We start from the raw sequence: 27,501 nt of genomic DNA on the forward strand, positions 1-27,501 counted from the left end.
GGGTTAAAATAAAATAAGATAAAATAACATTAGATAAAACAAAGTAAAACAATGTAATCTAAAAAAATAAGGCAATAAATTGACATGATGTTATAAGACATACAATGAACAGAACATGAGTCATGGCTGTGATGGCACAACATAGACCCTGTGTTACAGGCACCACAAGTAAGTAGTGCAAGATGGAAAGGAAATAGACATCAGGTGGATCATGGCTGGAGCATTGTACATTGGCTATACTGAAGTGACATTGTAAAGGGACAGTGTAGACTAGTATGATTGATGAGTATGATTAATTAGGGTTCACACAAGAGCCATAACTCTGTATACATTTATATATTGTATTATATAAGTCGTGAAAACCGTCAGCCATGACATCAACCTGATTGATATCCTGTGAGTTCAGACTTGGGGTATCGCTGCCCTCCATTGAGCTCTGTATTCTGCACGGCCGACTGCAGGGTGTGAAATGAGCTCTGCAACATGATGAATATGACTGAATTCCTGCATAAACACCTTGTTCCAGACACACCCACTCTTTCTGATGTTATTACAATCCATGTATGCAAACTGTCAATTGTTAGCAAAGCAGGGTGCTGTTAATGTTGAAATGTTGTGGTAGCACCTGAAACAAGCAGGTGAAAGCTTCACAGTATATACATAAACCATAGATTGTGACAAACATGTGACTTTAGTCCTGACCTTAGATTTTTTTTATCATTATAAAATGCTTTACTTGATGTTTTCCGAAGTGCAAGCTTGATTTAATTACACATGTTTATTAAGACAGGCATGCAACAGTCATTTCCCCATTGTGGGACAAATAAAGGTTTTCTTAATCTGTTTTTCTAGAATACGCAATGACATTTTGAATAATGAATTTAAATATACAACATAGGCCTGGGATTATTTTAGTGCTTCCCTATTTCAGTGCTACTTTAGTAGCCTTTGTGGACTTTGTAGAGTGGAATTGAAGACTAGCCGTGACTGAATAACTGTATGACTTGCTTTTATTTATTTATTTATTTATTATAGCAGGGCCAATGTAAGTATAGCTTAACTCTTATCCTGTAAGTGGAATCCAGTTTAATCTTGTTACATTGAGTAGTGGCATGATTTCATTATGTAATATGAATTCATTCTGTGCATCATCTTGTGTAAGGCTCAGAAACTGACACCAGCAGCTTGTAACACAGCTTGTGGCACCTACAGCTGCAGGTTAGCTGCTCCACAGCTGGAAAGGTACCGTTCTGTGACCACAAGAGTGAAGCAGTGTACCACATCCTTCAGATCCGCCGGAGGCTTTGTACGTTCCATATTATGGCTCGTGTAATCATTTTCTAATTACTATAAGCATTTACACTGTAACTAACCAATTATATTGACGATACGTCATTTTATATTTGAATGTCTAACCCTGTAGGTATAGACCGCAGGCTTTCAGTTATCTGACGAGTTTCATGTGTTCCTGTGTCCCATGTTGTTGCGCCCTCTGTTTCCAGTCGGACAGATAAGGGACGGAACTTAAACAGCCACGTAGTAAAAGGCGAAGCTCGAAAAAGGTGAGGATGTATTATCTTTATTTAACATATACCAAAATTGTCAGTTTATAATTTACACGTGGGGGTTGTACCGTACTTATGCGATAGTTGGCATTTCGTGTAATTACTTAAAATATATCAGAAATCCTTCCAGTGGCGCTGACGATTCCAGCTAGCGACTTAGCAAATTTAGCTTGACAGGGCTCGTCGTAAACACATCTAGCCAGCTAGCTCCCTCGTTAGCATTGATAGCTAACGTTGTCAACATAGCATCTAATATGTCATTATTATGTATTAACTGATCTAGATGAACTGGAACCATCAAAGGGCGATATGCAGCATTTACAGTGACTGTTTTGGTTTGTTTATCCGACTCCACTTAGACATGCAGAGGCTAGCAAAGAAACCGAGTTTTTCAGAGAGCTAACAACGCATTCTATGTGCAAAAGGTTATCATTAACAACAAAAGTGACAGGTAGACTACAATGATAACATAACATGACGCACAGAGGAGCAATCAATACTACTGCTGTCACCGCAGGAGCTGACTGCAGACCTTACGATCTTAAAAAAGGCACCAAAACACAGTCTTCTTTAAGTCCATGCAAATGTAAAACCAGGCTTGATGTCCACAAATGCCCATAATTTGAATGAATATCTTAGTTATGTCTAAATGATCATTTCTAATTATTGCGGCAGCTGATGCCTCCCACTGTCGCCGCATGTTAAGCAGGTTAAGGCTTATCCCTGACTGCCAGTAGACTAAAATTTCACTCAGCGATTTAATTCATTTGTGTACAAGTAAACCAATGCAGATAAATGTTAGTTTTAACCTGTCATATTCTCATTGTTATCCTTTCTGCTTTTCTTATAAATACAGATGGATTCAGTCTCTTTGCAGTTTAAGCTATAATTAACAAGACCCAATCCACTTAACTACCAAGCCAGCGTGTTAGCCATCGACTGTAGCTTATGGTTAAATTATAGCATGCTGTGTTGTTACAAAACATTATTAGTGTCTAAACCAGACCACAGTAAAGGGGCTACAATTTGTTCTGTGATCAAACTATATTTATTATGATGTTGTATTCTCAAAACAAGAGCAGCTCTATTATAAGCCACATTTTTAACCCAGTATTCTCTATCTTCAGTGTTGCCTGTGCCCAGAAGTGCTCCTGGACACTAACATGCTCCCAGCTATCCTGGCTTCTAAGAAGATGTTGTTGTTGTAAGACATTTTTTCAAGTGAAGCAGCAGAACTGTTAAAATTTCTCAATGGAAGTAGATACAAAACACTCAGCAGCAACTCTAATGGAGGCTAACGTGTATCCAGAAGACCAAGTTCTTAAACCCAGAGAGGCAGAGGAACATGAAACCCAACTGAAACAAGGGCTGGAGAACACATACCACACAAAAGCAGATATCCATAATGGTGAGTACTGATGCTATCTTGGTAGAAAATAAAATGGGTGTTGTTACAGTAGTTCCAACTCTTGTTACCTGATCTGTAAAGTCTTTTTCTTCCTTTATTGATATTACAGTCATTTATTTTATATGACATTTATATCTTGCTATGCATGACCTGTTTTCGTGGCGACTGCAAAGCCTGGGGCCTTCTACTGCTCTATGTACTGTAGATGTAGCATGGCTCTGTGCACTAATGTGATAAATAGTTGAACTGAATTCTAATTAATCATCATCAGGGGCCAACAATGCTTGCATTTACCAGGGTGTAAGGTGGTGACTGGCAATGCATATTCTAGCTAGCTCAAAGGGAAAGCACCCCAGAACCACAAAGATGGACAAAGCTTTTTAGAGACTCAATATTATACCAGTGTGTTAAGTTTGAAGACATTAAGAAACAACAGTGTGTGTGTTAACAGTGAGAAAAGCACACACACTCAAGTCATTTAAACATTTAATGTACATATATATGTATATGTCAAAATACACTGTGCATATGGCTGTGAACTAGGTAGAAAAAAAGCCTACAATGGTTATGTGAGGGTCAGAACTGGACTGAGGAGCAATAGAAGAAGTGGCATGGTCTGATGAGTCATGGTTTGTCTTGTGTAAGGCAGTGTGCTATTCCTATTAATGTTTGGTCCTAGCATTTATGTGTATTGTGCTTTGGTGCATGTACAACAATACATATCCTTGTACAGGTAGTGTAATTATCTGTAATTTAAGTGAAGGGCCTGTAAATGTGCTTTTGTTGCTTGACAAAGTTGTCCAGCCAGTTTGCAAAAATAATCACATCCACTCTGGCTAGTTCAGAAGAACTTGTAATGACTAATTGCTGCATTCCTTCAGGCATTAATTCTTCCCTCCCTTTCAGGTCCTGTCAGTTCAGATGTGATGCCAAATGGAAATGGACTGGTAGAGGGCTCTGTGGCTGCAGGGGACACCCTTATTAATGGGTCCCTGCCTCCGACAGCTCCTCCCCAGAGCAGCAGCTCCCCTATCAACGCGCAGAACCAAGAGCCCTCCCCAGGTGTGGCTCCTTATCAACCCATGATGCTAGAGAAGTCTGAGGGGGCTAGTGCTGAGGTCACGATTCACAAGGGTGATGCTTTGCAGTCGCTCAGAATCAGTATGCCTATGCAGGAGACTGAACTGTGTAAGCAAAAACTTATGTGGAGTGAATACCCTCTCAATACCCCTTTGTTTTTAACATAATTTTGCTGTGGGATGTTTTTGTCTTTGGCTCATGTACATTTTAACCTTATTTGTTTTTTGTATTATCTGAACAGTGGGAATGTTTTTGAGCTCCTTTCTGCATCTGGCTACTTAAGCAAAATTTGATGTTGGTGCTTCATTTATAACATTGTTTAACTAATGGCTGTATTTTGGATCTACTCCTGTTCTTGGTGGTTAGAGACAGTTGCCTTGCTCACCGTTTTGAAATATTTTTAAGCATGAAACAAAGCACATTTGTCTTTATATTTTAACTCCCACAAAGAATATATTTAGCACTGCATGGAATAATCCTCAGTATCCCATCTGATAGCTCATGAACTGGTTCAGTGTACACCGTTTAATGCATTTATTTGAATAATTACTTACCAGCTGATTTTTTTTTAGTGTGTGTGAACTAACACAGAAAATAAAGACGGTGATGGGTCATCTTTTTTAATGCATAGAATAATATGACAGTAATATCTAGGCTACCTATGTGCTCCAGAAATTGGTATTAGCTGTCAAGTGAATGGTTGGATTTTAACAGGTGCACTTTGTTTCATACTAGTCACTGTGGTTTGTGCAGAAATATATATCTCATTAACATAGCTTCAGTTTGAATAATTTCCTTATCATTGCTATTCAAGAACAGGGCTTCAGGCAACTCTGCATATACCACAATATACAACACTGAATGCTGCTTCTGTAGTCATTAGACTAGATCTTATATAACTAATAGGGTAGTATGTGTGCTGGTCTTTGGTTTGTTTTAACATTGTTTTCCTTTAGCCAACCAGAAGCCGTCACTGGAGATGGAGAATGAGGAGAAGATTCGCCATGAGGCTCGCCGGCGCCTTGAAGAGCAACTTAAACAGTACAGAGTGCAGAGACATAAGGAGAGGGTAAGTGAATGCTGTCAGGTTATGGACAGCACACATACATTTTTACCATAGTGTTATTATTTGCTTTTAAAATTATCATGTTTTCTTGGCTGCAGTTGTGGTCATTTTCTCCACATCACTATGTTTGATAAAGTGAGGTTTCCAGCTTTTAATTTTAAATAAATGTTCTGTACTTGCTGCAATGAATTTATTTACATGTCATCTAGAACCTACGTTCATATTTTGTCATTATGACTCCTTTTGTTTTTAGTCTCACCGCACCACCACCAAGAGCAGACCATCCAGTACCCTGGATCCAGAACTCATGCTGCATCCTGAGGCACTACCCCGGGCCAGCACTCTGGCTATGACCAAGGAGTATTCCTTCCTAAGGACCAGTGTTCCACGGGGTCCAAAACTAGGTAGCCTTGGAATTCCACCCTCCAAAGAGAGGAAGTCCAAGTCTTCTCGGCCCAACAAGATCCACTCCTTGGCTGATTACAAGTCTCCTGAGAGTGATGGAGGTGGAGGTGGTGGTGGCAGTGTCATGAAGACAGCAGATAACTCAATGAGCTCCCTCCAGTCTACCATTAGCTCTGTTTCCACACTGTCTGAGGTCAGTGTGATGTCAGAGGGCACCACCTGTGAGCTAGAGGCACAGTCCGTTTCCTCACTGCACGTTGGGGACAATGTGTCGGAATTTGATGGCAGTGAATCGGGAGCAAGACTTGGGAATGATGGAAACGACAGCGACAGCTCTTCTTACAGCAATTTGTCTACCCGGGGGACATATGGCTTGCTCTCTGCAGCAGTGGAGAGGCACCAGGGACCATACACAGTGGAGGGGAGGGAGATTGCTCCTGAGGCCATGGGTCAGTTTCCATCCCTGCAGGAGGTGCTGCAGGCAGCCAGTGATGAGCAGCAATTGCTGGAGCTGGAGCAGGAGAGAGAAGAGACAGCAGAGCCCCGCAGCCGCAGGGACAGTTTCTCCAGCAGGTATTTTTTTTTTTTTTTTTTTTTTTTTTTTTTTTAATATTTGATAGTTTCAGATTAAAATGGAGCAATATAACTACTTAAGCATTATTTTATAACAATGGCATTAAGAATAAACTGCATAGCAGCATACTTAAGCTAATATTATTTGGAGATAGTATTACATGAAAGTGGAAACGGTACACTGAAACACAGTAAAGTAATGCTATGAATCTGCATCTAATTGTCTTTTGCTTCTGCACTAATGTTGACATTTGTGTCAGTGTTTCTTTGGAGAGTTCTGTCATGGGCCATGATGAAATGCTCCAAGTGCTGAAGGAGAAGATGAGACTGGAAGGTCAGCTAGAATCACTGTCATCTGAGGCCAACCAGGTAGCATATTGTTTTTCATAATTTTGTTTTTGTCCTACATGCATACAGCATCCATCAATAAGCATTACCTCTGCCTAGTAAAATTATATTAACATTTAAAATAGGCCTAAAATATTCATGTAATCCCACCATATTGAAAACAACTGCAGTTGGTTTAAATTCTGTGACCCCTCACCGTGTCTTCTAGGCCCTCAAGGAGAAGACAGAGCTTCAGGCCCAGTTGGCTGCAACGAACGCTCAGCTGCAGGCTAAAAAGGAGGAGGCTCAGGTCAGCCAGGAGAAGCAAAGCGCCCTTACTACTGAAGTTGGCACTTTGCGGCAAAACTGCAGCCAGCTAGAGAAGGCCATGGTGGAGCTCCAGGGCAGTTTGGAGAACAAGAATGCCAGTCTGGCTTCTATAAGCAATGATCTAAAGGTTGCTGAAGACCAATACAACAGGCTGATGGGCAAAGTGGAGGAGCTGCAAAATGCTGTAACCTCAAGAGACGGTACAGGTGAGTGACTAAGTCATACAGAGTTCAGTGTTTTAACATACTAGTGGCCTCCACAACTGTTTTTAAAACTGGATGTTTTTACTCCTGTACTGCAGTTCAGGATTTGCGTAAGCAGATGAGTGGTCTTCAGAGCCAGCTTCAGCAGGTCCAGCTGGAGCGTAGCACTCTGCAGAGCAGACTAAAGACCTCCCAGGCTGAGATTGACTCACTCCAGCAGGTCAGACAGTGGTACCAGCAGCAGCTAGCACTGGCCCAGGAGGCTAGAGTACGACTCCAAAGTGAGATGGCCAACATGCAGGTGAGGATGATACTAGTGCAATTTCGACATGGTTTTTCGTTATATGTAGCTATATGGAGGACAAGACACCATGGGTGACGTGTCACATTCTGCTTTATCTTCACTCTCAGGCTGGACAGATGAATCAGATTGGTGTCCTGGAACATCTGAAGTTGGAAAATGTGACACTGTCCCATCAGCTTACTGAAACACAACATCGCTCTATCAAGGATAAAGAGCGCATTGCTGTCCAGCTGCAGAGCATTGAGGTATAGTTTTTAAGGTCCATTTCCAAAAATGTCACCTTAGATATAACATCTCTATCTACTCTATAGGAAATAACTATACATAATGAACATGCATACAAGTTTTATGTAGCCAAATTCCAATATGTTTAGAAGTTCTTTTGTCCTTTCTGTGATGTAGGCTGATATGCTGACCCAAGAAGCTGCTTACAAGCAGATCCAGGATGCCAAGACCATGGTGGAAGATGACCTGCAGCAGAAGCTGGAAGAATTTGAGGAAGAGCGAGATCGCTTAATAAAACTGGCCAACACAGCCAGCTCTCTGGAAAGGGAACTTGAGCAGGTAACCAAACTTAACAGTAACTTAACAGCGCTGTCTTGCAACTTGTTATAGCAGTACATTTCTTACTGCTTCTTGCTCTAAACTTGACTGCTACACTGTCTTTCTTAGGTAAAGCTGACCCTTTCCCAGAAGGATGTCCAGCTGCAGTCACTTCAGAAAGAACATCTGGAGTTGATGCGCCAGCTGACAACCACTCAGGAGAATCTACAAACCAAAGAGCAGTCCATCAACCAGCTAGAGGCCCGATACCTAGAGCTGGAGGCCCAGCTGGCTGAGCTTCAGACAGAAAGCAGCGCCAAAGATGACAACATCCAGTACCTCCAAAATGAGAAAATAGTCCTGGAGGTAGCACTGCAGGCAGCCCGGGCTGACAAGAGCCAACTTGATGAAGGAGCTGAGCGCCTGGGAGAGGATGTTTTGGTGGCCTCCGATGTCTTGGATCAGCTCAGACAGGAAGTCCAAGTTAAAGCCAATCAGGTAAGAGGCAATATACGGAACCTTTTTTTTTTTAGGCGATAGCGTTAAAATTCACATCTGATTGTGAGGGGTGTGTTTTATCCCTCTAGTGTAAGCAGCCTTAATTTCTTTAGATTCATGAACTCCGGAGTAGCACTGTGTAGTGAATAACAAAGGGATTTTTTTACACAGATTGAAACTCTACAACAAGAAAACAACTCCCTGAAGAAACAAGCGCAGAAGTTAAAGGATCAGTTCCAGCAACAAAAGGTAAAACATCTCCTGTGCTTTTACGTGGGCTTGTTTACAGCTTTCAGGGAGAAGTGGAGCCTGTACTTAATACTTAATGTACTTTTAGAAACCACTTGTCAGAACTCTCCCAGCTGACTAAGACTGATGCTGTTGTGGGGTGATGTATTGTAGAGGCAGATGCCTGTCAGATTCTCTGAAGAATGGCCAAATTGCTGGTTGACACGCCTCTCTGGATTGAGCAATGATGGAGGCTGCTTTGTTTTACATTGACAGGCTGTCATGAAGAGGGCTGAAGTTATTTGACAGAATGAAAGAAATGTGCACTGTATTGAATCTTTTTCAAGAATGAAGGTTTTGTAGAATTTCTTCATACTCATGCTTGCATCTTGGTCCATCAAATTGTATTTGCACCACCTTCAGCAGAAACCACCAACTCTGGTGGTGAAGAAGAACATTCACACAGCTGTCCTGGATGCAAAAATTGGCAATTAAAATGTAAGCTCTGCATGAAGAAAAACAGTCGACAGAAGGCTTTTCTTTTTATAGCTCATGAAATATTTAATGTTTTTATAATGTGCTCAAGGAAAAAAAGCATAGTCTACGTTTTTTTTTTAATCTATAAAATATTTCACTAAAGCCTGGAGATGGAACAGTGTACATTAGTGTTGTTGCAGCCTCTCTCCACTATGCTTTGAAGCCTCTAGACTAATGTTTCAGTCAACTTTAATATGCAGGAGACTATTCTTCTTTATCATCGTGCTCTGTGTAAACCGTTAATCAAGCTCACAATGTTTTTGACTTGGCAGGTGATGGTAGAAGCATACCGTCGGGATGCCACCTCTAAAGACCAGTTAATCAGTGAGCTCAAGTCCACCAAAAAGCGCCTGTTGGCAGAGGTGAAGGACCTAAAGCAGGAGCTGCTGGGCATTCAGGGGGAGAAGCAGAAAGCAGAGCTGGAGCAGGCCCGGCTGCAGAAGGAGGTGGTGAGAGTCCAGGAGCAGATGAGTAACATGGAAGCCCATCTGCAAGCCATCCAGAAAGAAAGAGATCAGCTAGATACCCAGATTCAGGTACTGTATACGATAGTATTTTTTAATAATTAAGGACAAACCAAATTTGGTTGCTTAACTGTGCATTTATTGTAATATATATTTGTTTTTCTTCTCCCAACCAGTCTCTACAGTTTGATCAGAGCCAGCTTGCAGCAGTGACACAAGAGAATGAAGGCTTGAGGAAACAGGTGGAGCAAATGGAAGCAGAAGCCAAAAAGTGAGTCATGTTCTGCTTCGAGAGATTTTTAGGAGCTTTTATGGTTATCAAAGAAATGACATGAATCATGCTGAATATGTGTGTGGTCAGGTGGTATTTGTAAATAGAAATTAGGAACAGTGCTTATACAAGTCCCCTTTTCCATATAGCAAAAATATGAGTCAGTACTTGCATGAAAAGTACATGCATCTACATCAGTAGAGGTTGTGTTTGTGTTTTTGTAAATATAAATTTAAGATGCACCACTCACACATTTACATATTGTAAGGAAATAACTCATTCCTCAAATGTCTTATTTACCCCTATTTCTTACAATAGGGCCATCTCTGAGCAAAAGGTGCGCATGAAGAGACTAGGAACAGATTTGACTAGTGCTCAGAAGGAGATGAAGGCCAAACACAAGGCCTATGAGAATGCAGTGGGCATCCTGAGCAGGAGGCTCCAAGAGGCTCTCACTGACAAGGAAACAGCCGAGGCAGAGCTGGTCAAACTCAAGGGCCAGGTGTCAGAGGGGGGAGATAGCCAGGCCTTACAGGTAATGTAAAGGTTAGGGAAATAACTCACTGTCTCTTTTTATCCCGCTCCTCTTTTTTTCCTCCTCTCCTTTTTCATGTTTTTATATACTCTATGTCAAGACATTGTGAAAAGTTTTTGTTAGTACTAAAAAGTACTTACAAACTGAAGCATACTGAAATACATTTGTTTCTTTTGTGATGTAGAAGAAGATTGAGGCTCTGCAGGCTGAGCTGCAGGCTGTGACCAACAGTAAGGCTATGTTGGAGAAGGAGCTGCAGGAAGTGATCACTCTCACCTCCACTGAGCTTGAGGAGTACCAGGAGAAGGTTCTGGAACTTGAGGATGAGGTGAGCTATGCATCATTTAGTTTTAATCCATCATATGGAACAATATGCTTTACATTCATGTACACCATTTTCTGTGAATGACATGGATCCATTTTTACAGCTTCAAGAATCACGCTGCTTCAAGAAACGGATCAGAAAATTAGAAGATGCCAACAAAAAGTTAGCACTCGAGCTGGAACATGAAAAAGGGAAACTGGCTGGATTAGCACAGTCCCATAATGCACTGCGGGAGCATGCCAATATTTTAGAGTCTGCCTTAGCAAAGAGGGAGGCTGATCTTGTCCAGCTTAACCTACAGGTAAAAATCTGTTCTCTGGCTCTGGCTCACTCCAGTATTGCAAAGTGTTTTGCAGCATTTAGACCAAAATGCAAAAATGTGCTTTTAGGTTCAAGCTGTTCTGAGGCGTAAAGAGGAAGAGGACCAACAAATGAAGCAGATGGTGCAATCTCTACAGCTTGCCCTGGAAAAGGAGAAAACCAAAGTTAAGGACCTAAAAGACCAGGTAGGAGCATCATACATGGGCTAAAGTGTTCCTTTAAATGTGCTTATTATTTTTAGACAATTAAAATAATTAAAGTAAAAAGTAAAATAGACCACATGTGAAATGCATCTTCACTGTCTTTGCCCTTATTTGTTGTAATTATTCAATGTGTCCTTTAGGTGGCAGCAGCAAAAGCAGAGGCAGCTCACAACAGAAGGCACTACAGGGCAGCCATGCTGGAGCTGTCAGAGATCAAGAAAGACTTGCAGGCCAAAGAGGACCTGGTCAAAGCTCTGCAGACCGAAGCTCTCAAACTACAGTATGTGCATTGACCTGACCTGAAAAAAAAAATCTGCTTGTAGTCTGATATTATGTTGCAAAATAGATAGTGAGGGGCTGTGGTTTTTATCAGTGGTTTACCAGTGAATGTGCCATACACTGCAGGACGCAGGATGAGCAGCATGCTCAAGAGGTTTCCATGTTCCAAGAGGAACTGGCTGAGGCTCACTCTCAGCTCCAGATACTCCGGAAACAACTGGATGAGGAACTATCCAAGCAGCCTCTCACTAACCAAGAGGTAAGGACCATAGTCTGGAATCTTTAGGTAAAGTTACTGTTTTACTTGGGATGAATGTCAGAAGGTCTGACACTGAACATTCTTCCAGGTTGAGGACTTAAAATGGGAGGTGGAGCAGAGACAGAGGGAGATTGAGGCTCAGAAGCAGCAGCTGGAGATGATGGAGCAGTGCCACCACAGGGAGCTGGACAACCTACAGACAGCTCTGCAGGTAAGCTTGATCATAAAATATTCATGTTTAGTCAGTAAATATGCTTTGCTTTAGTGTGATAATTAAATGCTTCTTTGTTTCAGAACATAAAGGTGGAGCTGGAGTCGGTGCAGGAGGAGATGAACAGTACTAGGAAGGACAAGTTCATGCTGCAGGCCAAAGTGGGTGAGCTGAGAAACAGCATGAAGACAGTCCTGCTTCAGAACCAGCAACTCAAACAGGACCTCAAACAGAATCGTCTGAGGAAGGTAAAGCTGAAACATGTTTGCCATCCTAGGATAGTCTGTGTGGTTTTGCTAAGTGTAAGTGTCTTGGCATAATCATTTTCTAAAACCAACAAACTGAAGTATTTCTGATCTTTTGAATTTTCATAATCACAGCAATTACCACTTGCTACTACAGTTTGTTGGTTGCTGGATGTAACCAGTAATTTTACAGTATGAGAAATGTTTACAAAGCTGACTTCCTCCCTTTAGGGAAATTGCTGTAAGTGTAAGGCCAAGTAAGAAATGCCTGCTGAAAATAAATGACTAAGTATGTCCCTGTAATGATGTTGTTCTTCGAACAACAGCGCATGGAGCTAAAGATCGAAGGGAACCCATCCAACCCAGTGACACCAGTTAAGATCCCAGACTGCCCAGTGCCTGCCTCCCTTCTGGATGAACTGCTGAAACCATCAACTTCTGTCAACAAAGAGCCGCTCAATAACCTGCACAATTGTCTACGGCAGCTCAAGTAAGCTCATCTTTCTGTCTGGATCGTCGAACATACATGAAGTTTTTTGTTGTATAGTGCCAGAACAGACGTAATGTTTTTTTTTTCTTGCAGGGAGGAGATGGATAGCCTCCAAAAGCAGATGGAGGAACACACAGTGACAGTACATGAGTCAATGAGCTCATGGACAAACGCAGAAGAGGGACTGGCTCAGCTGGGGCTCGAAGACAACATCTCCAAATCAGCAGCGCCGCTCAACAGTATGGTGGTGGAAAATAACAATGAAGCAGAACAGCAGCAATCATACTAGAAAAATTCTCAGGCTATTAGAGGGAGAGTGGAGTTTTATCCACAAAGGCACTTTTTTCAGCCCCTTATCCCCCATTGTCTCTCTTAACAATTGCTGCCAACATTTGGCATTTTTCCCATCAGCACACAAGTGCTTTCACAGAGTAATACAGTATACAATAGCTTTATTATTTACTCTTTATTGGACAGTTGTTTATATTTGTGTTATGCTTTTCTCACATTTATTTATTTAGAGTTGAGAAGTTTTTCCTCTAACAGCCTCTCCAAGAGAATCCCCATTTCCCATTTTGTTAGTACATATTTAGAAGCTTAAGTAATTAGTCATCCTACTAATGTTAACTGAGTGGCTTTAATGCTGCTTAATGATGGCTGACATTGTTTTAAAAGTGTTTTCTGTGACAGAAACAAACCACAGACTGGTTATAATCTGTTCTTCCATATATTTGTGCCTGTGTATGAGTGAAGTTACTCATCTGGGATTTAACTGACATGGTCACACATCAGCGTGGTTTATAAGCAGAAAAACATTGTTGCTCCTGTTCATGAAGTTAAGTCATGCACAGTTATTTAGTTAAAATGCAGTGTTTCCTGTAACCATATCACCTTGGGTTTGTTAACTCTAAAAACAGTCTGTTATGTTTTTGTCTAGCATGGACTGCAGTAATTTGTACGCAAAAAAAAGCCTTAAGCAATGTTTAATGTGCTGTAAAGGACTAAGGTGGGTTGGAAGAGTGTATTTCTGCTGAGGGTGTGTGCAAAATGTTATATTGTATATGTGTGCAAATCCTTACTGAAGAACTATTGTAAATATGTAGATCAGATCAGCTGACATTGCACGTTCAAACCTAAACTGAATCGGAGAGAAAGTTGGAAGATGAAACAAAACAGTTACTACATCTAATAACAGCAGGTGCAGTCAGATGTGTTTGTTTTCTGTTGTTACATTTGGTACATACTGACCCCGAGTCTCATGTCGTTGCTGTTGTTTAATGGGTAATGGGATAAGTTAATTGTTTCCAGAGTTTAATATATACATACACTTCCTTTTTTATGACTGTAAATTGATCATCATTGTTTTGATTGTGTAAAGAAAATGGAAAAACAGGATATCCATTGAGCTCTGATAGTAACGGTCATTGGAGGGTAGAGTAGCTCATTGCATGCAATTGTGCAGCAGCTACTGTGTTGGTGTTCATACCCACACACAAAAAACATTGTATGCTTATGATATCCAAAGGGACAATGAACATTTTAAAGAGAATGCTTATTGAGGGACATGATAGCAAATGTATTAATATACCATGTTCTGAAAATGTTTGGACTGTATCCACAATACTTAAACCTTGCTGTTTTATTCTTTCAAAGATTGGCATTCCTGATTTAACATTTGTGTTGGGAGATGTGATTGTATTTATCATAAAATTGCACTATACATCTGTCATTATCGCCTGTCCTCATTCATTTGCCTACAAAAAATACACTGGAGGGATGGTGGAAGTCAGCTGGGGTACTAAAAAGTCAGTTTGCTATACTATGTACCATTTAGGATTTTTCATTTATTGTAATTAATTTGAGTGAACAAGGTTATTTGGACAATATTTTTTAAAAAAAATTGAACTCAGACAGCGGTTTTGGAACATGTTTTGACTGCGTTTCATCTTGGCAGTAGAACAGCTCAACTAAAAACAGCTAGTAGTTGTAGCAGTTTTCACACAAGTCCTGAAAGATAAAGAGAACCCAGTCAAACAAATAAAACAGGAATACTACACCTTGTCACGCTGGTAAAGGTTCTCTGTCATCCAGGTCATTTTCATTCAGAAAGTTTTTTTGAAGACATACTGCTCATCCAGGCAGCTTCATCAGTTCTGTTTGGTGTGGAAACATGGTTTATATGTGGTGGAGGAAATTTGTACTTTTTTGTGGGTCTGAAGGGAGTTCCCGATATCAAAAAAAATTACTTTGATTTTCTTTCTCTATTTAGCATAGCAAAATCGCGAAGAGGCAGAAACGAAAAAACGACTGTTGTTTTGTATCCAGAAACAACAGCATTGGCGCCACCTACTGTTCTTTATTTAAACTCGCATTGTTGGAGGTGTTTGGAGAATATTCTCTATTTATTTAATGGGCTGAACATTTTAGAAATTTTTTTTTAAAATAGTTGAAAGGGAAAAATACAAATACAAGCACCCAAAAATAATCTGAACAATTTGGTAGTGAAACGGATTTAAAAGCACAAAGTATGCAGGAGTTGAAACGTGCTGAAAAACATTCAAGACATTATAAGAGAAACAGAAGAACTGAAGTTTGATGAAATGACATGATGTCATGTCTGACACTGTGTAACCATGTGGCATCGCCACAAAAATAAAAAATGAGTAACTTGGTAGATGTAAATATACGACGGCGCAATTAAAGGATTAGTTTGATTGTTTTGCAGAAATAAAACTAATTACATTAAATGAAACATCTGCATTTAAACACTGCAGAAAATCAGGGGGTGCTGAAGCACATTTAGCATCCCTTCTTCTTTTGTCCATGCTGGTATAAATATTTCATGAAGGCTTTTGGTGGTGATTCTGATCAGGCAGTATGTCAGACACAAGCGGGTCCTTCTCTGCATTTTGAAACCGTAGCGGTGAGAAGACACCTAGCAACAGCAGCCGGGGAGAGAGGAGGAGGTGTGCATGGTATATTTATAAAGACAATGTGTTTTTTATTGCAATATATCGATTATGTGTGTTCAAAGACTGCCGCGTCGTCATTTGATGTACGCTTTATTGCGTGCTGGTGCTAAACGGTGGCTTGAGTGATCACCTTCGTGCTTTGCTAAATGGCTAATGACTGTTAGCATGCTTGGAAGACTCGGCTTCCTGAAACGAAACATGTGCGTAATGTCACTAATAACTGAAATGCTTGGTCTTTTAATTTCTATAATTTATACGAGTAACGTTTGCTTTAGATCTTGTATGAATGCCTGAGTCATGTCTTGCTATCGGCTCGGCTTCCATGTCTGATCAAGTTGGCCTGCATACATGGTGTTCTGTACAGGGGTATTTATTAGCATTGTCTTCACACCATCGTTATATTCACACAGTTAAACGATTTACTATTGTAAAGCGGCCTTCTTAACTTATATATCGGTTTGTTAGAATATAGTTTTCTTGAATTAGTCCCGTCTATGATGTGTTGTAGAAAGTACCGTAATATGTTGGCGTGTATTTTAAAGTATAGGCCAGTGGGGGTTTCTTGATTCTCTTGTCCTCCTGACCACTTTTGTCAACAACACGTCTACATTTATGTGACATAACATTTTGGGTGATGTTTTATTATTACCTGAAATAAATGGACTGATACAGATTTTAGTTGTTACGCGATGGATGCCATATAGTTCGACATTTAGTGCAATGTATCGTGTAAATGATCTATTTTACCGCTATATAGTATTTTGGGGAGGAAAAATAAGATTTGTTTTTGTAGCCGGTACCTGTCACCTTCAAGTCATCTAGTGTTGAGTTTTCCTACTGGTCGGGAACGCAGCGTGCGCCCTCCCTTAAAACTGAGCATGCGTAGAACATGTTGTAAACAATGAGACTATTCCAGACCGTCTCCAGCTTTGTGTCTAACCTACAGTTTATCTGTGAAAAACTAAGCGATTTCGCAAAAATCTACGTACATTCAATAAAAATGTTCCTTGGTAAGTAAAGTGACACGTTTGAAGCTAAATGTCACGGCGTGGCACTTGAATTTTATCGGCATCATCACAACGTATCGAATTCGTTACGTTACAGCCCTGAAACCCACCTCGTATGACATACTTGGGCGTGACAGCATGCGAATGAGCAGAATAATGTTGTTTAAAAATATCAATTTCCAGCATATTTGTACTCAGCACCATTACGAAGTAAGCTAGCTGCACCGATATAGCTATATTTTAATCAGAGCTCTTACCCTCGTGCTACTTTGCAAGGCTCACTCCCTAGCTTCCAAAACTGACTGCTGGTTAGCAATCTAGCTAGCAGATGCTAGTCTAACACTAGTGTCGTAGGATCTGGTACGATATGAAATATTTAGGTAAAATATGAATAAATGTTAATAGATAACTTATATTCGAACATCAATAATGGCGTATTACTAGATTTATACAGAACACATGGGCATATTTACACCGACGAGTAAGATTCATTTGTTAAAACTAATGCAACTTGTCAATGTTTGGCTAATGACATTTACTTCTGACGTTTACATGGCTGCTATGGTTGTAATGTATTGAATCAAATTAAGTAAAGACCTGTGTTCAGACTGTTAATAAGCAAGTGAGCTAGCTTTTGTTCATTTTCATGGTAAATTCAGAGTAGTAAAAGCACTGTTGATGGGACAGTAGGGCAATGCATGATAGCAAAAACACAATTTAAGATGTGTACAATCTCAATAAATCTAATAATTAAAAACCTGCCATGATATGTTGTATTACTCCAGCTCAAGTTGTTTATTTGGAGTTCAGGAAGTGGGAAGTGTTGAGGAAGTCTTACTGGGTACACTACTAAATCTAAATGAAAGTATTAAATACCACATTTTCTTACAAGATTTTTTTCCCACTTTGTTTATAATTTAACAACTTTCAATTATGATTGCTAATGTCTGATGTGTATTGCAGGGAGCTGAAGTATGGAGGCGGTTCTGACTAGGCTGAGGGGGCTAAATGCTGATGAACTGCGTGAAGAGTTTGCCCGAGCAGACCTCAAGTGTGGCCCCATTACATCTACCACCCGAGCCATCTTAGAGAGGAAGCTAGCCCGAGTCCTGGCTGGACCAGAGAGCAGTGCCACTGAAACGGACAGCAGTTCTTCAGAAGGAACCTTGAGCAGTGCAGGGGGTAATGCCAAACCTGTGTTATGTGCCACCTCAGCAGTTGCACCAACCACTGCAGCAGCAAGCCACAGCCTCACTGAGAATACCGGTGAAGAGTTGGACTTCGGTTACGGCGTGGGTCTCAACCCTCCAGAAGAAGAGGAGATCTCAGTAAAAACGACTTCAAACAGCTCAGTAGGAGGCAGTAACTCTCAGTCTAAAACAGAAACTCCTTCAAAGCCAGCACAAGTGTCCCCAACCTTTTATTATGGAGTATGTCCGCTGTGGGATGATGTTTTGGCGAGAAATGGTAAGAAAGATTGTGCATATTACTTTGTCCTATGACAGATCTCTAAAGTTGTGTCAGTTACACACAGTTTTTGCATTGCAGAAAGGTCAGTAGAAACAATACATTAAAAAACAAGAAGTACACTTTTATGTGTTGGTAAGTCCAGCATCATTTCACATAATCTAAACTTTATTATGTGATACGACAGGACAGACTACTAGTCTAAACAAATAATGTAGTTGTATTATTTGTACTGTAAACGCAGTTCTAAAAAGGAAAGATAATGCAGCGCAGCACTGTTTAGTTGCTTACTGTTAATGACACAAGGAAACAAGAAGTCTTTCTTGTTTAAAATGGATAAATGCCTTTCTTTATAAATTCTATAATAAAACAGTAACTCGATTGAAGTAACAGCTGAATAATTGGTGCATCTCTGTTATTGTGGTGGTGACAGTAAAATTACAACAAATCCAATGAACTGTTACAAATGTTTAGCTGTCAGAATTACTCACTATATCTTATATTTGCTTGCTCATGTGGTTGACTAATACATTAGCCCCCAGCCAACTTTAAGAGATATTGCCTAATGTTGCTTGTTTGCTTATTCATTATATTTGCTCTGTTGACCAATATTTGTGCAGGAGTACACACTGCCAGCCTTGTTATGTGGATGAAACATTTGTGTCTGTTTTTCTGGTGGTAAGCAGCAGAGCAGTGGGACTGCCAGACCTCTCTAGAATAGAGTAATGATCTAAATTAATCTTGAGCTACCACAAAAAAATCAATGCTGTTAATGTTAATCGTTCAGGGCAGGCTTTTATTGCAACTGCAAAGGCAGTGGCACTTTGTAGAGCCCTAATCAAACTATGTCTTAACAGGCTGACTAGACAGAATAAAACAAGAAAAAGCTAGTGTGGGGGGAAAAAAGAACAACAGAAGAACACAGATTTCTGTCGTTTTTGTTTCTCTGCAGAGGGAGCACATGTATACGCAGATAAGAAAGAGGCTCTTCAAGCTGTTAAGATGATGAAGGGAGCCCGCTTCAAAGCCTTTCCCAACCGCGAGGATGCTGAAAAGTTTGCCAAGGGGATCTGTGACTACTTTCCTTCTCCCAGTAAATCTGCAGCCTGTGTATCTCCCATCAAACCAGGCCTGGCCACTAGTAAAGGTAAGAAGATGATTCGTTTTGTTTGATGTCTTTGATTAACCATGTTTGAGTTAATCCCTTGTCAAAGTCAAATTTATATAATCTGGGATATTATAAAGCAGAAAGAGGAAAAAAAATAAAGAGCTTTGCCATGGTTTTTGCAGCATTACTCATCCTTCACTTTCTCCCATTTATTCACAACAGACAACATGGAGGTTGATACCATCAACAAGGAGCGGGCCAACAGTTTCAAAAGCCCCCGCCCTCAGGACCTGACAGCCAAATTAAGGAAAGCGGTGGAAAAGGGTGATGAGGTAGCCTTTAGTGAGCTTGTCTTGAGCAACCCGCGTTATCTTATTGGCTCAGGAGATAATCCAACTGTTGTCCAGGTGAGTACGTAAAGTCAAACCCTGTTCCCTGTCTTAGGTAGCCTTTAACGTTTTTAATCAGTTGCCTACATTTACCATTAAAAAAAGATTTAGCTGCAGCATTGTTTGAACTTGCTATATTAGTAATGTTGTGGTGTCACAGTCTGTGGAAACTCTGCTATTAATAGAGCAGCTTAGCCTGACTTGGACCATTGTCCTTTGTTGATGCATAAACACCTTTTCCATTCATCTTTTCACCAACTGCCTGTGACAAGACTGTAGGTTTGGAGATGAAAACAAAAATAAAATGACTCAGATTGATGTCATTGTATAGAATAAGTAACTTATTCTTAAGTGAATGTCTAACATTTGTAGGTATGTCTTGCTGCTTCCCATCCTTGCTGATAGGACATGTCTCTCTGTGTATTCTTGTCGCAGGAGGGCTGCCGGTACAATGTCATGCATGTGGCAGCCAAGGAGAACCAGGCAGGGATCGCTCAGCTGCTGCTGGACACCTTGGAGAACCCAGAGTTCATGCGCCTCATGTACCCTGACGACCAGGAAGTCATGCTGCAAAAACGCATCCGCTACATTGTAGATCTTTACCTCAACACTCCAGATAAGGCTGTCAGTCCTCTTGCCATACCTGCTCAACCAGAATACATGGTTTCCCTGTGTAAACAATGGGCTGTCATTTTAATTTAGGTTATTCTTTCTGAATGTTTCAGGGTTTTGAAACACCACTCCACTTTGCCTGCAAGTTTGGGTGCCCAGATGTAGTCAACGTCCTGTGTTCACATCCTGACGTTGATAAGAATTGTAAGAACAAGGATGGCCAGAAGCCCAGTGATGTAAGGACTTATTTCCTTTATTTAACTTAGTGTAACATACATAGTAAACATTTTTGCACGGGTTGTTGTTGCCACAGTTTAAAATACAGGTGGGATTAATTATGTAGAGCTAAGATTGAATTGCTGTGATTAATTGCAGCAAAATAGTTCTTGATATTTAAGACTGAAATTATATTAACGTCTTAATTGTGATGGTAATACACACATCTCCAGTGTTCCCAGCAGTGGTTGCTGAGGGAGTTGCAGTTGTTTTCATGTGGGTCTTTAAGCCGTGACCTTTAGCTTGCTTTTGAAATCTTTTGGCAACAATCGCTCACTGAACATTGTAAGCTAAACTTAGATGAGAAATTTCAGTTGGATCAGTTGATCCAGCAACAGCAGCTGCATGTCTCTTCATGTATCATCATTTTCCTTTTTCCTTTTGCACAGCTCATTTGTAGCAGAAAAAATAAAACGCAGGAAGTGAAACAGAAGATAATTGACTACTTGGAGGGTAAGGGTATTTACATGTCTTATTGAAGGTTTGTGTTCATGTTCAGCCCAGTGAAACTGACGGCCATGACGGCATGAAAAGTTCCACACTGTGTATCTTTAGCCACTGTCATGTGCACAGACTGACAGGTCCTAATGCAACACACCAAATTAGACTTGATTCCCATTGGTCCCAAATGTATGCTGCCATTATCTATGTTCATAGAACAGGTTATCTTAACATCTGTTGTCCCACAGACCGCTGCTACATCCCTTTGCTGAGAGCAGCTGATAACACCTCTCAGCCCATCATTGGTACTCCATGGTCACCCGACTCCTCCGAAAGTCTCTCGCTGATCCAGCAGCACACAAGAAGCCCCATGGATCCCCTCATGACTATCACAGCCTTTGCAGGCCCACTGAGCCCTTCTAAAGCAAGTTCTTTCCCTGGTTGCTTGTAAAACCAAACCATCAAAACCATCATACAAAACACTTTCTGACCAGAACAAATTATCTTCCACGGCAGGCTGATGATTTCCGTCGATCCTGGAAGACACCACCCAGAGAGCGGGCGGAACTTTTCCACCATATTCTTAAGTCTGATCCTGACCGTGGGGCAGAAAGGGTGGGCCGGTATGTACAAAACTTACAGCTGATTTTGCTGTCTTTGTTATATATTACTATAAAAACCCCCTTACATGAGGAATTTGTTAAACAAAAATGATCATGTTACAGGCTATAGAATGAGGTGCTGAATTGTATAGCATTATACAGTGAGGTGATATTTAGCCTATTTTCACTGATGTAAATGGAGTGATCACACACCATCTCTAATAATGAGTTGTCCTCTACAGAGACCTGGCTCATAAAATGGGCCACCCCTGGGCTGAGTACTGGGATTTTCTGGACAGTTTTGTGGATCTGTCTTCGGCTGATGGCCTCCACAAACTGGAAGAGTACCTGAACAAAAAGGATTTCAGCCCACGGGCTCATGAGGAAGCAGGAGAGAACGAGACCAGCAACAAGTTTAAAACTCCCTCTCCAGGTACCCTCGCCTGCTTTAGTATCATTTTTTTAAATATATATTGCTGAAAAAGGACACAACATCCTTGTCTAACTTAGAAGTCCATATGCAGTAGTGTAGGCTTCACCAATTGCACCATAGTACTGTACTAGTTTTCATTTCTCTTTGCAGGCAAGCCCAAAAAGTTCTGCAACTCCATTTCTGTTGGTGCCTTCTTGGACGAGGGTGACGATATCAGCCTAGAGGAGATGAAGAACCGGCAGAATGCAGCACTCACCAGCATCACCTCCTCTGCTGCATCCAAGGACGCCTTGAAGGGAGCTGTGGGTGGCTGCGAGTTCCACATTGCACTCCACCACCGCGGGGCTGATCTGATTGAGACAGCTGCTGAGCAGGACCTGCTGTGCTGCTGCAAAGATGGCCTCCTGTCACCCGGTGTTGTTTGTAAAAATGGGGTGTGTTCCTCCTCCAGAGATAGGACTCACAATGGAGACAAAGTGTCCCCTCGTTCCTCCCCCTCTTCCTCCTCCTGCCTGCTGTCTCCCATTTCCAACCTCATGGCAGAGTTTGAGCGCATGTCGCTGCAAGACCTACTGGACAGTCCTACCAGCTGCAGGGAGAGAAGGAGCAGCGGTGGGAGTCGACATAGGGACACCCGGGACTCTTTCTTTTCCTCCTCAGCCACAGACCTGAGCTCTGGTGTGAACCGCCTCTCTTTAGGCCACAGCAGTCAGGACGATGAGGTTGTGGATGGGCCAGGCTGGAGAACAGAGGGAGGAGGTACAGAGGAGAGGCGGAGCAGTGGCAGCTCACAGGAGTACTTTGAAGCAGAGGAAAGTCCGGAGGTGCTGGGTAGGACTAGGGGGTCGGTGTCAGAGGTGCGCAACTTCTGTGCTAGGTCCAAGTCATGGGACCACGGGGGCAGAGACCTAAGCAGCTCAGGATCATCTGGGTCTTCTTATAAGTCCTTAGATAACTCCCATGAATTCCTACCCAGGACCCCACCGCACATTAGAAGAGGACTTTTTATTGAAGGGTGAGTCACACTGATTTCTGTGCAAAGAGTATAATGGTGTGGTTTAACCCTGGCACTCCACTGGAGGTGGCTGCAAGGCATTATGGTTGATTTATTTACCTACTGTGAGATTTTATACCCCACCTGTAGAGTATTCTTGACCCACTGGTTATATTTTACAAAGTTGCTTGACTCCTTTTAGTTTGCAAAGAGAAATGTATGGGATACATTCTTGTGTTTGACTTGGTGCAATTTCCATTAAACATAGAAATGTGTTTTATGGAGCAGAAAGCAGCTTCTGAAATGTGCTACTATCCAGAGCAAGCATGATCAGTAACTCTGCACTCTGACTCTCTCTGTTATTGTGGATTTTCAGTTTACATCATGATAATTTGGCTAATTAATCTTCTTCTCTGACGCTTTTTCAGGGATTCACCAACTAAGTTGGACAGAGAGGTCTTGTCAGCAATAGAGGGCACAGACATCGATCCTCTGAAGTATCCCAGTATTCATAAGTGGAAGAGCACAATGAAATCCTACTCCATGTCAGACATGCACAGGTAAGGCGGAGGTTTTATTGCAAGATAAGCCATTCTCTATTTCGGCTACCTTTACTGTGTATTTAATTCTGACCGTCTCAGTGACTGATTAACCAGATTATCAGATCGAAGGATAAAAATAGACTAGGGCCAACATGGAAAAGATAAATTTGCTTTTATCATTGCAAGAGTTATTTGCTGTCATTTACTGTTTACTCCTCCTCTTCATACCTTGCGTGTGCCCATGTCTGCATATGTGCTTTGGGTATACAGTGGGTATGGAAAGTATTCAGACCCCCTTAAATTTTTCACTCTTTATCTTACAGCCATTTGCTAAAAGTTCATTTTTTTTCTCATTAATGTACACACAGCACCCCATATTGACAGAAAAACACAGAATTCAGACCCAGTTGGGTCCCGACGGAAGCCTCTCCTCAGTGCAAGACGCATAAAGCCTGCTTGAAGTTTGCTAAAAAAAAACACCTGGACTCCAAGATAGTGAGAAATAAGATTCTCTGGTCTGATGAGACCAAGATAAAACGTTTTGCCCTTAATTGTGGTATGTGTGGAGAAAACCAGGCACTGCTCATCACCTGTCCAATACAGTCCCAGCAGTGAAGCATGGTGGTGGCAGTGTCATGCTGTGGGGGTGTTTTTCAGCTGTAGGGACAGGATGGCTGGTTGCAATTGAGGGAAAGATGAATGCGGCCAAGTACAGGGATATCCTGGACGAAAACCTTCTGCAGAGTGCTCAGGACCTCAGACTGGGCTGAAGGTTTACCTTCCAACAAGACAATGACCCTAAGCACACGGCTAAAATAAGAAGGAGTGGCTTCACAACAACTCTGTGACTGTTCTTGAATGGCCCAGCCAGAGCCCTGACTTAAACCCCATTGAGCATCTACCAACGTTTACCATCCAACCTGACAGAACTGGAGAGAATCTGCAAGGAGGAATAGCAGAGGATTCCCTGAATCCAGGTGTGAAAAACTTCCCAAAAAGACTCATGGCTGTATTGGATCAAATGGGTGCTTCTACTAAATACTGATTGCGATTATTACAAGTACTGGGATCATGCATAAATGTCATAGTTTTCCCATAGATACGGCTGCAGCGTCATTGCTTCAGTCTGCGACCGCCGCCATGCCAAAACCGTGTGTGCACCGAGCTGCAAACGGCTCGCCTGCGCTTCGAACCCAGGACCCCTTGCGCCCAAACGCTGATCATCCCACTGTGCCACGAGAGAATCATTATCAATGACGTCACTAACGAGTCATCGAATACTAAATTAGTTGTCAATGCATTTTGTCCTTGAATATTACTCGAGTAATCGACCATGTGATATTTCACTTTTTCTTTTTTATTCTGCAAAAATGTCAACAATCCTGTGTTTTCCTGTCAATATTGGGTGCTGGGGAGGAAAAAAATGAATGATTAAATGATTTTAGCACATGGCTGCAGAAACTTTAAGGGGGTCTGAAGGGGGTCTGAAAACTTTTTGTACTCATTGTATATTAAAGTGTCTCTGTGAATACACAGTGTAGAGCATCACATATGATGTGAAGATAATTTTACTGAAGAAAATTATTAGAGTATTTCTTTTGTAAAAACACAAAACACTGGTCTGATCGAAAGAATACTCTTATGGTTTAAAACTATTAGAGTTCAAACTAATTTAAAAAGTATTAAATCCCAAATTTCTGAAAGTAGGCAAGAACTGTGTTTTTTTCCAAAGCAAACAAAAGTGAAATGCAGCACCGCAGTCACACCTGAATGCACACTTTACCGTACAGTTCAGCATAGTCGTGCACCCCATTTTGTAAGTGTAGCTGCATGACCGTGTCTTGTCGAAGAGTAGATGGGATGACCGCGGTACTGCAGCAGGGAAGAGACGGGGGGAGTTGGGAAGGTGTCGTTGGTAATGCTGTGTTTGACAGCTGAATTTTGCTTTGTTCATTTTTGGGTTGATAGTCGTTTGAGGGCTGGACCGGGTCACATCTAAGGGCAATGGGGGCCAGGTTCATGCTGGCAGCCGAACTTTGCCCAGGTCTTATCTATACTGTATTTCCTGTGTGAACATTTCTGTTTCACAGTTAATTCTGTCAGAGAGATGCAGGAGGTTCTGTAAACCTATAACAAGGGTGCACGCAAACTCAGCCTATGGCCAAGGGGGACAATATGATTCAAAATGTCTTAAATTAACAAAGATGTGGACACATAGTCCAGTGATTTGGTTAGTAGTGGTATGTGCAATCGCTGACTGATGTCGATGTGTATTGTCTAGCTGGCCTAGCCCTGCAGCGGTAAAACCACGACTCAGGATGCAGCATCAGTCTCCTGGCTCCCCAGGAGGCCCCATCAGCGGCCTGATGTCTCCTACCGGTCGCTTCAGTCCAGCCCGGCACACTGCCTCACCAGACTTCAGCCCTAGCCGTTACAGCCCTGCCAATGTTAGCTACATCCAGCGCATCCGCCTCAAGCACTTGAACGAGCCATCAGTCTAACTTCCCCTTCCTCGTGCGCATTCAGTGCGGCCATACCCCCTCCAAGCCCCGCCCCTCCCTTCCCCATCCTACGACTTTTTTGAATATCACGAAGACAAGCCACACTCCTCCCTCTCCCCAAAAAAGTTAGTTGGTCACTGAAACCTTAGTGTGGAATCCTCAACAGGGTTCTGTCGTTGAAGATGTTCTTTAAAAAAATTAAATTGTCAATATTTTAAAAATTATTTTTTGTATGTTGGTCAGTAGCACAAAAATTAAATGTTTTTATTAACGGTGTTAAAACCAACTGCCATTTCTTATGTTATTCCTCAGTTCAGAAATGCCTTAATTTTCTGAAGTGATGGATAAATCTTCCATGTTTTGTCGTTTAATAAATGCATTCTCCATCTTTTCTTGGTGGTTCCTGGACATGTCTTTACTGTCTGCCAGTTATGGCAGCCTTAGACTGTACAATTCTTTTTTTTTTTTTTTTTTTTTTAACTTGGAAACAACTTCGAATCACAAGCATCTCCCATGGTGTATGAATGATGCTCATTAGTGAAGTATAATTTCGGATTTGACCTGTCTGGGCTCACCTTAAAGCTGTATTAAATGATTTTTCTAACCACTAGGGGGCAGAAAGACTCCAAACCCAACTTGATAGCAACAATTTCCTGATCTACTTAATGGCTTACTCTGGCCTCCTATGACCATCTTGTTAACGAAACAGAAACTGCCTTATGCTTACAGAGAACACAAGCGATTAGCCGAGAGCTGCATAGAGTTGAAAGGTGGTTCCCAGTGGGAAAAGCAGTACTAGCAACCCCTTTTATACACACAAGGCAACTGATTCAGTGTTCATTTTAGCGCTTGATAGAGCTATAATGCCCAAAGTTGTGCCAGGAATCTCTTGGGTGCTTTTAAACTGGCATAACAGACTCCTGTAAATATGGCAGGTTCATGCAATTCTCTAAAACTTAGGTGCGACAATTTAAATGTCAAAAGGCTAAAACCTGCTGTATCTAAACTATTATTACTGGAATGGTACGTTCACTCCTGTGCGAGGGCTTCTCAGCTGTCTAGGACAAAATAAAAGCCAACTGTGTTAAATATCTCAATTGCCACTTTGCTTATGTTTAAAGAAGTGTTCTGAATGTACGTTTGTTTTTTTTTGTGTGTGCGTGGACTAAAACCTTTATCCGAGAGCACAAAACCACTTCACTGAGAAGATTGTATCGTCATCCTCGTGCTCTCAGATGACACAGATCTAATTCTGGTCTCTGAATGTTTATGAATGTGGAACTTTGCAAAAATGCACCTAAAAAACTTAAAACATGCTTCTTGTGCTTTTAACATTCTGTGCTTTATTAAAAATTAAACTTTCATTGTGTATTATCTTTCTGTATGTCTAGACCTCATTTGCTTTCAACTAATCAATAAAACATCACTGCTACTTTACCAACGTGTCTGATTGTTCACTGTTATTTCAGTTCCTGTGCAGAAATAGA

At 41.3% G+C, this 27,501-nt stretch overlaps 2 protein-coding genes across 5 annotated transcripts; both read left to right on the plus strand.

Annotated features, from left to right (window-relative positions):
- The first annotated feature begins 1,489 nt into the window (after positions 1 to 1,489).
- golga3 (golgin A3) lies at positions 1,490 to 14,399 on the plus strand. Of its 2 annotated transcripts, none has more exons than XM_028414490.1 (24): positions 1,490 to 1,562; positions 2,693 to 2,973; positions 3,880 to 4,161; positions 5,010 to 5,122; positions 5,373 to 6,097; positions 6,358 to 6,466; positions 6,654 to 6,960; positions 7,056 to 7,258; positions 7,369 to 7,506; positions 7,664 to 7,825; positions 7,934 to 8,302; positions 8,474 to 8,551; positions 9,340 to 9,603; positions 9,708 to 9,802; positions 10,121 to 10,337; positions 10,522 to 10,665; positions 10,766 to 10,963; positions 11,052 to 11,168; positions 11,327 to 11,466; positions 11,592 to 11,724; positions 11,813 to 11,935; positions 12,019 to 12,183; positions 12,507 to 12,670; positions 12,764 to 14,399. In XM_028414490.1, the coding sequence occupies exons 2-24, from the start codon at positions 2,817 to 2,819 to the stop codon at positions 12,957 to 12,959; spliced, it is 4,599 nt and encodes a 1,532-aa protein (XP_028270291.1). In that variant the 5' UTR covers positions 1,490 to 1,562; positions 2,693 to 2,816; the 3' UTR covers positions 12,960 to 14,399. The 2 variants fall into 2 exon arrangements, with proteins under 2 accessions (XP_028270291.1, XP_028270292.1); XM_028414491.1 differs by having other exon boundaries at positions 3,880 to 4,035.
- Positions 14,400 to 15,532: 1,133 nt separating this feature from the next.
- Positions 15,533 to 27,451, plus strand: ankle2 (ankyrin repeat and LEM domain containing 2). 3 transcript variants are annotated; one of them, XM_028413808.1, is made up of 13 exons: positions 15,533 to 15,636; positions 17,613 to 18,116; positions 19,069 to 19,263; positions 19,447 to 19,631; positions 20,049 to 20,237; positions 20,339 to 20,461; positions 20,891 to 20,954; positions 21,191 to 21,366; positions 21,459 to 21,565; positions 21,787 to 21,977; positions 22,128 to 22,992; positions 23,400 to 23,531; positions 25,795 to 27,451. In XM_028413808.1, the coding sequence occupies exons 2-13, from the start codon at positions 17,624 to 17,626 to the stop codon at positions 26,012 to 26,014; spliced, it is 2,940 nt and encodes a 979-aa protein (XP_028269609.1). In that variant the 5' UTR covers positions 15,533 to 15,636; positions 17,613 to 17,623; the 3' UTR covers positions 26,015 to 27,451. The 3 variants fall into 3 exon arrangements, with proteins under 3 accessions (XP_028269609.1, XP_028269608.1, XP_028269607.1); XM_028413807.1 differs by having other exon boundaries at positions 15,568 to 15,645; XM_028413806.1 differs by lacking the exon at positions 15,533 to 15,636 and adding an exon at positions 16,524 to 16,652.
- The last annotated feature ends 50 nt before the right edge of the window (positions 27,452 to 27,501 follow it).

Source organism: Parambassis ranga, chromosome 9, assembly GCF_900634625.1.
Source record: "Parambassis ranga chromosome 9, fParRan2.1, whole genome shotgun sequence".
NCBI classification, from domain to species: domain Eukaryota; kingdom Metazoa; phylum Chordata; class Actinopteri; family Ambassidae; genus Parambassis; species Parambassis ranga.